The sequence below is a fragment of the Rattus rattus genome, chromosome 16 (assembly GCF_011064425.1).
Source record: "Rattus rattus isolate New Zealand chromosome 16, Rrattus_CSIRO_v1, whole genome shotgun sequence".
Lineage (NCBI taxonomy): Eukaryota > Metazoa > Chordata > Mammalia > Rodentia > Muridae > Rattus > Rattus rattus.
The window spans coordinates 24,173,542-24,184,313 of NC_046169.1; the positions used below are offsets into that span (position 1 = coordinate 24,173,542).

The 10,772-nt window shown below is 43.8% G+C and overlaps 1 protein-coding gene and 2 non-coding genes across 3 annotated transcripts; all 3 read right to left on the reverse strand.

The window, feature by feature from the left end:
• Positions 1-454: 454 nt before the first annotated feature.
• Cct6a (chaperonin containing TCP1 subunit 6A) lies at positions 455-10,690 on the reverse strand. The gene is made up of 14 exons (XM_032886469.1): positions 10,477-10,690; positions 9,783-9,846; positions 8,777-8,911; positions 8,021-8,194; positions 7,484-7,587; positions 6,718-6,828; positions 6,237-6,396; positions 6,077-6,159; positions 3,706-3,802; positions 3,296-3,443; positions 2,602-2,735; positions 1,766-1,868; positions 1,160-1,232; positions 455-1,072 (listed from the first exon to the last, which is right to left on the reverse strand). The coding sequence occupies exons 1-14, from the start codon at positions 10,611-10,613 to the stop codon at positions 1,000-1,002; spliced, it is 1,596 nt and encodes a 531-aa protein (XP_032742360.1). The 5' UTR covers positions 10,614-10,690; the 3' UTR covers positions 455-999.
• Positions 3,117-3,246, reverse strand: LOC116885998. The gene has a single exon (XR_004386070.1). It is a non-coding gene; the product is annotated as a small nucleolar RNA SNORA15 (small nucleolar RNA).
• Positions 8,319-8,453, reverse strand: LOC116886000. The gene has a single exon (XR_004386072.1). It is a non-coding gene; the product is annotated as a small nucleolar RNA SNORA22 (small nucleolar RNA).
• Positions 10,691-10,772: the final 82 nt, after the last annotated feature.

Sequence of the window (10,772 nt, forward strand, 5' to 3'; positions counted from 1 at the left end):
TCTTCCTCTTTTTCAGTTGAACTTATCGCAAAACCAGCTTTCAAGTCTTTCACTCACTGTGGAATATCCAGACACCCTACCCCTAACATTATCAAACATAGAAACCAAGAGGTGAGAAAAAAACTGATAGGTAAGAGGCACAGGGTTGGGGATTTAGCTCAGTGGTAGCAAGGCCCTGGGTTCGGTGCCCAGCTCTTCAGCTCCGAGAGAGGGGGTGGGGTGGGGAACAAAACCCACAAGGAATAGCTTAAAAAATCTTGTGTTCCACCCAACCCCTTAATTCTTCAACCGTCTTTCTTGGCTGTTATATTTGTAACTTTCTGCCTCTTGTGTTCCCATGCTTTCTGGAGGGTTTGGGTCGCAGAATTCCGATCCTCCAGTGTCCTCGTAATAACTTGGCTTAGCTTCTCTGAAGCAGCTTTGCAGTTATTTCAAGTGTGAATGACCCAGTAGCTTCACTCTTAAGTATTTATTAGAGACACTATGAAACCCATAAATTACCCATATGTGTTTTACACTGGCAAGAATCTTACATGTATAACAGGGAGTTGGGTAGATAACATCAAATACATCCACAACAAAATTATTCTTTTGAGCCGGGGTCTCCTGTAGCCTGAGTTGGTGCAGAACTTCTGACTTTATTTCCAAAGTGCTAGGCTTACAGGCAGGCATCGCCATGCCTTATTTAGGGAAAACCATTATAAAATTTCAAACACTTGAGGAACAAGGTAGACAACAATGCTTATTATGTAATTTTGTATCACTGTAACGAAAACATCTTGTTCAGTGGATTTAAAAAGACCTGCTTTAAGTGTATTCACTCAATGCAAAAAAAAAAAATTAAATAAAATTTACAGTATTATAATTTGAATAGGTGCCAAATGTCCTGTTCCTTTTCTCCAATCAGGAAGAGAAAATTCTTTTCCAAATCACTTGAAGCTTGGACAAAAAAAAAAAACAACCATCCCCCCCAACATTCTGTAGCATCACAGGCAGACTTCAGCCCTTCAGAGAGGACATCCCAGCTCTCATGATCTCGTCAACCAGGAGAATGTTGGTGGCGATCACAGTACTGTAAGGGAAGAGAAAAGGACAGCTCAGATTTCAACCCAAACTGCTCTGTGTCTGACCAAGAGTCATCTTGGGAGTTCAAACTCACCATGAGTGAAGCAGCTGCTTCTTCACACAGTAGTTATCCCACACACCCATTTCTGCAGCCACCATTGGCTCACCTGCAAATAGCCAGAGCACCAAGTTTTTATCAAGAAAACACATTCTATTTTATGAACCCTACCAATTCTAAAACAAAACCAATGGCCAATTGAGACCTTTTTTTTTTTTTAAAAAAGATGTTTTTCTGTACTCCAGCCCTAGACAGCATCCAGGCTGCAGTCCTGCTGCCTCACTTCTTCTGGGATCACAGGCTGTACCTTGTCAGCCTCAGGGTCTTTATGGCTTACCCCTGACCAGTCATCCAAGAGTCTTCCAATCACTGCTCTTATCCAGAACATGTCTGACGTGTGGCTGATCTCTTTAGCAATGCTCAACTGCTTACCAGACATTTGCACACTGCTTGGCACACACTGCTGTTGACCCACATGTGTCTTTGACTTCCCTCTTTCTCAAATGTCTCCTATAAGTTGCCGACACAGGCTTTCTGCTTTGTACACAGCACTGGCACCAAGATCCTCCTGTCATCCACCTTCCCAGCCCCAGCTTCACCCCATCTAGTTTTACCCCCACAAATAAGGTGCAGCACTCTCACCTGTGTTCAGATCCACACCCACAAGCTGACCGGATTCTGAATGTTCAGCTTGAACTTTAACTAATGTTTCCTGAAGGTCAAAACCAGAGTTCTGCGCAAGAACCTAGAGAACAAATTAATTCTTGAAAAGACATACTGAGAATTGAGGGTTAAGCCAGAATAAATGAACAGTATTCCCAATTTTATAAAATGTCTTCTGACCATACACGAGCTGCAGCATACCCTTCCTGCCCCTAACAAACAGGGGTGGGGTTGCATGCTTTGACCGAAGACAGAACCGTTATTCATGTTCCCTGATGAAGAACAGGCAGAGGTGTAGTTGACTAACTGACACATCCCAAACCTAGCCAATAAAGCACTGTCATAAACCCTAAACTTTACTGAGTACCCAATGGAGACCAATAACAACTGATCTAGGCAGTAGTTTACTGGGCTGGTGCCACGCAGCTGTGCTAATCTGCCCACTAAAGACTCCCCTTCCTGCCACGTGGTCCTTAATTTGTGTCTGACCTCTAAGCTGGTTTCCCCCTTTTTTTTCTCCTGTCCAGCTACAGAGATTTCCTACTTGCCTGTCCCAGGATGTGGTGGGTAGATATTCTTTTAAATTCTACCCACTCAGGGCTGAAGCAGTATCCAGACAAATACCTTTGACTGGCACGAGCTTCACTATGTCCCAGGCTGGCTGAAAACTGCCTGCCTCTACCTCACAAATGCTAGGGTAAAAGGCGCGTGCCACCACAACTGGCTAGTTTTCTACTGTAGGAACAAACTAACATTTACAACTGACCATAGCTAAAAGCTGAGCGCAAAACTAAGTTTTAAGTAAGTATTCAAACCTTGGGAATGATGAGCAAGGCGTCTGCAAATGCCTGGACCCCAAGCTGAGCTCTGCCCTTCACACTGGGCTTGTATTTAATCAGAGCCTCTGCCAGTGCCACTTCAACTGCACCTGCACCCGGGACAACACAGCCTGTTGGGCATGGGAAGAGAAAATGCTATGTTACAGAGAAAGACACAAAACCTACCAAATAAAAAATAAAACAAAAGGGACAACAGTTTAGAACTCATTTTAAGGTAATATATTATTAGGTAATTAACTTATAAATTCACTATGCTTGTGAACACACACACAGACACAGAGACACACACACACTCGCATGCATGCAGTTTTTACAGTAACAGAGATGGAGGTACAGGTCTCAGTTGTGTTAGGCAGGTGCTGTATCAATAGGCAATACCCCCAGCACAGACTTACTCATACCACAGTATAAGCAATCAATAGCCAGCAAAGAGGTCGAATCTTACCATAAGCAGTAATCAGTAGCTCAGGAGCCACCAGCCTTAGTCACTTACTTGTACTCACTTTTGATAATGATATACCATACAATATGGCATATCAGCCATCTAAATGGAAGCCTTTACTTTTGCATGGTGTCTGGCTGTGTAAATTACTGACTAAAGAACACAGTATTCAGCCATGCCTGTTAGACCAGCAACAAGAACACAGTTCAAATACCGAGAGGTTCTTACCATCGTCAATAGCATTTTTGACAGCCCTCAAGCCATCTCTGATTGCATCCTTGATCTGAGTCAGCGTGTGCTTGTTTGGTCCTTTAACCAGTAAAGTGACAGAACGGGGATTGTTACATTTCTCAATAAAGGTGAACTTCTCCTCACCCTGTGTAGAAGAGAAATTATTGTCAGTAACAGGTTACCCACAATCATGATGGTGCACACCTCTAACTCCATGACAGAGGCAAAGGTCTCTGAGTTCCAAGGCTATACAGTAAAACCTTATCTTAAACCCAACAAACACAAAAGCCAACTTATTTCAAAATAACCAATCAAACCCCATAAAATTGTTAACCATCTAATTTTGAGTTTAAAGTTTCCTACTCGACCACTGATAAACAAAAAAGTCTTAGAAAGAAAACACTTACCAATGTATACTCATAGACAAGCCCTGCATGTCCCAAACAGTCAGGATTCAGGTCATCAAAGGAGTTCAGAGCTATCCCACCACAAGCAAGAGTCAGCCTGCAACAATAAAACACATTGGGGAGATTACAGTAAGCCACGGTGATCAGGTGCAAGCAAGGAGATTCTCAGAATGGCATGAGAGTGTATCTTAAAGCAGTCCCCTTCGCATTCATCATAACCCAGTGGGTAGATGGCCCATTAAACCTCAACTGAAACCTCCCTGCCAGGGTCATCAAAATACCAGTCACAAAGAAACCAGACTACAGATGGGGTTCTGTGGGAAGATTATCTCTTAGGAACCTTCTTCCTAGTTTTTAATACTGAATGTTTGGTTGAGCCATGTACACAGGCCAAGAGCCTGCCTCCACTCTGTGAGTGGTGGTGGGACTACAGTTTGTGTGCAACCATATCCAACATACTGTCTTCTTGATGCTCCTCTAGACAAGAAAAAACAGGTTTCACTTATGTCATGGTTAAAAAAAAAAACACGTTTGGGTATGGTGACGCTTGCCTTTCATCCCAGGGTTCAGGAGGGAGAGGCAGGGTTAATCTCTGTGAACTGGAGGCCATCCTGGTTTATTATATAGTGAGTTCATATTGAGACCCTGTCTAAAAATAAAACGTATAAAGTAATGTTCATAGAATTTCGTGTAAATCTCAGAACCAACAGGACAACATATACGCAATGGAGCACCAGCCAGCTTTCCTTTGACTTCCTGTTATAAGATCTGACAAGCGAGTGAGATACGCCAGGCTGTTGCTCCTGAGCCCCTCCACTCTATTCCACAAGTGTACTTTTCATGTCAGCTGCTTTCTCTAAGACCAATAAAAACAACGTGCAGGAGAGACAGCGCAGCCATGAGCACCTAGCGTCTCATACACAGGACGAGGCTCAAACCTCAACACCCACAGGTTGACTGAGCTTCCCTAACTCCAGTTCTAGGGGTTCTAATGCCCTAAACTGACCTCCACGGACACCGAACGCCCATGGTACAGACATAAACAGGAAAAATACAGATAGCATGGTGGCACAAGCCTTTAATCTGAGCACTCAGATGTCAGAGAGGCAGACAGATAGGTCTCTTTGCTTCTGAGGCCACCTGGGACTGTCTTACAAATAAAATCATAATAAAAAATGTAAAGACGTGGAAAAAGACAAATATCTTCAATCCACTTTTTGATGGTGTCAAAGGCTAGAAGAAGAAAAAAATAGTGTAATAGTGTAGTGACAGATGATGACCAGTGGGAACCATAGTTAATGAACTGTACTTTATATTTTTTTCTGTGAGCCCACAGAGGCCAGAGGGGGACTTCTGAGCTGCAGGTGGTTGTGAACCATCATTTGGGTGCTAGTAATTGAACTCAGGTGCTCTGTAGAACAATTATATATATTATATATTTCTTTTTTTTTTTCCCCCCGGAGCTGGGGACTGAACCCAGGGCCACTGAGCTAAATCCCAAACCCCCAATTATATATTTCTAATAACAGAGCCATCTCCCTAGCTCCCAGTACTAACCATATACTCGGAAGGAATGCCAAGTTCAGACAATAGAGTGAAATTAAATGGTAAACTTGGGGACCTGTCAACCAGAGCTCAATCCCTGGGATCCACATGGTAGAGACACTGTAAGCTGTCCTTGGACTTTATATGCTGTGGTACGCACAAGCCTGAACATACACAAAAAAGCTTTTAAATGTAGATTTTTACAAAGGTAAGACTGCCACAGTAAAAGCAAGAGTCTGTAATCTAGGTCATATTTTTTGAGTCAGTTTCTCTGTGTAACAACCCTGACTGTCCTGGAATTAGCTTTGTAAACCAGGCTGGCCTCAAACTTAGAGATCACCGTTCCTCTGCTCTCCCAGTGCTGGGATTGAAGGTGTGTGCCACAAGCGCCCACAGTGCCCAGCTAAAAACGGACTATCTGCTAACAGGAGCCAGCAGTAACAGGGAGGGAAGGAAACCAGAGATACAGGGAGTGGAGTGTGCAAGTGATCAAAGTGCATCATATGCCTGTACAATAAAGAAATCAGGGACTGGAGAGGTGGCTCAGCGGTTGGTTAAGAGCACTGAATGCTCTTCCAGAGGTCCTGAGTTCAACTCCCAGCAACCACATGGTGGCTCACAACCATCTGTAATGGGATCTGATGCCCTCTTCTGGTGTGGCCGAGACAGCTACAGTGTACTCACATACATAAATAAATCATTTAAAAAAAAAAAAAAAAGAAAAAAGGAAATCACCAAGCCCGTTGAACTAAACCACGCCAGTAGAATGAAAGCAGGCAGAGCACGAAGGGAACAACTGTAACTTTCTTAGGTTGGCACCACTCACCTCTCCATGTTTCTCCTCTTGGCTCTGCGCAGAGCTACGATGCCTTCTTTCGCGAGGGCATCTAAAGAGAAGGGGTCAATCCCCTGCATAGAAACAAACATTCTTCAATCGCTGTCACCTTAAAAGTAAGTGAGACTCATTCATAATTTTAAGTTCTTACCTTTTGATTAATAACGACAAATCCTTTATCTGAATCACCACAGACTTTCTTCTTCAGTTCTACGATTTTTTTAACTCTATCTTCAATGAATTTTCTTTCAGCCTTTACTAGTTTCTCTCTCTCTTCTGCACTCTTGTAAAAAAACCCGGAATTCACTTCTCTATTTAAAAAAAAAAAAAAAAAGGACAAAGGAGAGATCTCCATGTTACATGAGCTTTTTTTTTTTTTTTTTTTTCGGAGCTGGGGACCGAACCCAGGGCCTTGCGCTTCCTAGACAAGCGCTCTACCACTGAGCTAAATCCCCAACCAGTTACATGAGCTTTTTAAGAGTCCTGCATTAGGCTCTAAAAAGCAAGTGCTGCACCAGTGGGCTCCACATCACCGAGCCCCCATGTCTCATTACTGTCTGTACAGTAATGAGATGTGCAGACGGTAATGAGACAAACGCTAACTTCCTCCCGCCCAAAGGGGCCACACTCACGTCTTCTCATACTCCAAGGACACGTTGCATGTGAGGATGTAGGCATTTTCTACTCTTTTCTTCATATCAGGATGCCGTGCTCCATGATCCAAAACAAGCCCTCTGATTAAGCTATAAAACAGAAAATTCATCCCACTTCTGTTAGCAAACAGAGACGGGAAAGTGACACATAATAAAGTAAAATCAAGTAATTGCTACAGTGCTAATTTTTATACAGGTCCACTAGCTTCTAAAGTCGTTCAATAACTTTTCAGTTAAACCTAAGGTCAAATGTGAAAAAGGAATGCTCTAAGACACAAGACAGGCCACCTAGGCAAAAACAAGCTTGCAAGTCTACAACTAGCAGGCTATCCAACTGTGATCACTTCAACTCCTTAAAGAAATGTTTTCAGGGCTGGAGAGATGGCTCAGAGTTTAAGAGTACTGGCCATTCTTCCAGAGGTCCTGAGTTCAATTCCCAACAACCACATGGTGGCTCACAACCATATATAATGGGACCTCATGCCCTTTCTTGGCATGCAGGCATATACACAGATACAGCACTCATACATGTGCACTGTAGTCAAGCGTATCAATACATGTTCATATTTCAAATCACACTGACCACAAACACATCACAGCCTTCTCTCATTCCCACAGTGCATACTACTTAGAGTAAATGCCATACTCAGCAACCTATCCGGTATGAACATGTCTCAGGACTGGGGGCTGGGAGGGAGCCCACAGCTCGGTGGTAGAAAGCACTTCAAAGCATTCTCTTGCCTACCTTGTATCAGTTTCAGATTTATGCTTCATCTCCATGATCTCAACCATGAAGAGGTCAATGGGCTCATCTTTTTTCCTAATGGCCAAAATGGAGTCCACCACAGCCTATGAGATAACCATTAATAAATTTAATGTGCAGAGCCTGACACACTTTATTTAGCTGTTGTTCAGACGAGTGTAAAAGACTTAAGAAAATTGTCTCTGAAACCCCAACCTGTAACACAAGTGCTACTTTATGGTGGCACAGACCCCCAATCTCAGCCCTTACAATTCATACTGTATTGTGGACTAGCAGACGAGTTCCCCAAAGAAAGGATGACTAGAGACATTTTGGAAGAATGTCAATTCTTCCTAAGCCTGGCCTGTTACTAACTCCATCTTTCCACGCTGAAGACAGATTAGATCATTACTGCCCAGGGAAAACCCTAACCCCTTCCTCTACACAGACTTTCTGTGAAAAGCCTACAGATGCATGCTTAGAACAGGTTTTTACATCAGACTTTCCCCATGCATTGCACCACACGAGGCCGATACACACCTCTGTCAAGACATCTGCAAGCTCAGCATGAACTTTAGTCCGCAGAGATGTCCTGGCCACGTCGATGAGTGTTTCTCTGTCCATCTCTTTGCTTACTTTGACTTGTTCCAAAAACTGGAGTGCCTTTTCCTTTGCAGCTTCAAAGCCTTCAGTTATTATTCTGGGATGAAGACCCTATAATCCAAACAGCTATAAAGCCACTGCCGACACCTGCATCTTCAACAGGACACCACTGAAACCCAGTCAGTCAGTAATCTCAAGGGACACCCTGGGGTCTTCCTATTCACTACAATTAAGATGGTGTGCTGATTTTCTGAATACATTTAAAAGGACACAGTACTCCTTTCAATGCAGAGGAAAAGAACAGACTTTACTCTAGCACAGAGTCAAGGCCAAGGGAACTACAGAGCACACTTGGGTGTTCACTGTGCAATCCACGAGCTCAAAACTGGCTCCTAACATTTTGCTGTAAGAGCTTGCTTCTCTTGTCTACAGGTAATCTGAAACTAATTCACATCATTTTGAAATATTTTAAAAAAGAAACCAGAGTAGGCTAGTCCATTAAAAATATGTAATCATTACTTAGAGGTGATTTTTTCCCATTCATTTCAGAACAGTTACAGACAGGCAGAGGTTCCCTGAGCTAAGCAGCTCGACCGTTCTACGGTGTGCCCTCAGCTAGCATCACATCAATTAGCACCATTAGCCCACCAGACAACAAGCAGAAACAACTCAGAAACATGAATCATTGTGTACTTCAGAAATGTAGAGGTCCGCTTGTTTGAGCAGCTCTCCGATGATGAGGACATTGGATGTAGTGCCATCGCCAGTTATGTCATCCTGCGCTGTAGCCACTTTTGCTATCAAAGAGGCTGTTGGGTGTTGAATTTGCTGTAGGTAGAAAAAGAACTATTTAAATGACTTATGGTTACCTAGGGTAAAACATAAGAAAGGCTTCTTTTACAGCGTCCCACTCAAGATTGCACAGCATGGCTACATTTTGGTTGGATGTTCAAGTCATTCCCTTTACTGGGATGTGAACTACAGGACCTGAAAGTTCTGGTGAGGGAAATGGGTAATTGGGTCAATTTAATATGATCCCAGGGACAAAAATAACAACTCTAAGATAGCCTGGTGTGAGGTGCACAGCTTTAATCCCAGCATTCAGGGAAAGAAAGCAGGTAATCACTGAGGCTTACACAGTGAGACTCATCTCAAACAAAGTAAGGAGATTTTTCATTTCTCCTGCAGTTGAGTAAAAAGATGATCATTCATTTTTGCTTTTCTTTCCCACTGCCCTGTTTTTGCATATATATAGCTCTGCCTGGCTTTGAATCCCAAGATCTAGTTGAGTACTGGGATTAAAGCTGTGTTACAAGATTTAGCTGAGGGGTTGGGGATTTAGCTCAGTGGTAGAGCGCTTGCCTAGGGAAGCGCAAGGCCCTGGGTTGGTCCCCAGCTCCGAAAAAAAAAAAAAAAAAAAAAAAAAAAAAAAAAAGATTTAGCTGAAGCAGACATAGTGGTCTTTTATACAATTATTATTATTGTTGTTGTTGTTTTTTTTTTTTTAGCCCAGACTATACAAAGTAGGCCAACACCAAAAACCAAGGACCCAATCACACGTTTGAGACTCTACAGAGTTCCTCACCCACTATAGCACTTCCTATATTTCTGCTTGAAACGTACGATGAAGAATTTTATCCAGAAGGAACAGGTCAGAGGTTTTTTTTTTTTTTTAATACCTAGCACGGCAGCTTCTTACCATTTCATGAAGTAGCACATTGCCATCTTTAGTAAGTTTGATGTCTCCAGCACCAGATACAAGCCTGTCAAACGGGCAGGGATTGATGAGCAAGAATGTGACTTTCCAATAAAAAAACAAGTAAGAATTCCACAAAGCAGCCAAGGGGTGATGTATATCCCCCAACCCTCTCTTAAAGTCATGCAAATCTCTGGGAGTTCCAGACAAACCATAACTTATCAGTCAGACTCTACCTCGACTAATTACATAATGAAAAGACCCACGAAAGCGAAAGAGGAGTAAAGGGGACAAAAGGAGGCTATGAAATAGGACACCAAAGCAGGCGTAATTTGAGGAACGGATACGAGAGGCGTGACTAAGAGTATACTTAAAAATCCAAGCGCTCCGTCTCAGGGAACTTCACTAATTTGCTGGCTAATAGGGTAACGAAAACAGATCTTCCTGAAATTTGGGTCTTATTCCTACATCCTAGTAAACTCGAGGGGGGGCTGGGTTCAGGAAGGGTGCACACGCCATCCTCTTCCTCCAAAGGAAGTGGGTGCAACCCGCAACCCGGAAAGGCGCGAATCCGGGTGGTTTGGATGGGATGCAGCACAAACATTGTAGAAAATGCTAGTGCGAAGGCCTGGAGGCAGCGCCTGGAGTTTACGGCCATTGACCCGCCAGGCCCTCCCGCCCGCCAGCCCGGGCTTACATCTTCATGGTGCCTTTAGGCCCCAAGTTGGTCCTCAGAACATCCTGCAGGCCCCGTGCCGCGCTGATGTTCACCGCCAGCGCTGCCTGCGCCCGGGCCACCTCGGCTTTGGGATTTAGGGTCTTCACCGCCGCCATGGCTGGTCGAGCTCAGGGAGAGGCCGAGAACAACGTGCTCTATGCGGGTCTTCTCGAAAAGTCTTACGCATCTGGCCCGCCCCCAGCGTGCCCACAGAGCACCTCCATTGGATTGTGGCTCTCTTGGTGCCCGCTGATTGGCTTATCCTGACGCTGGTC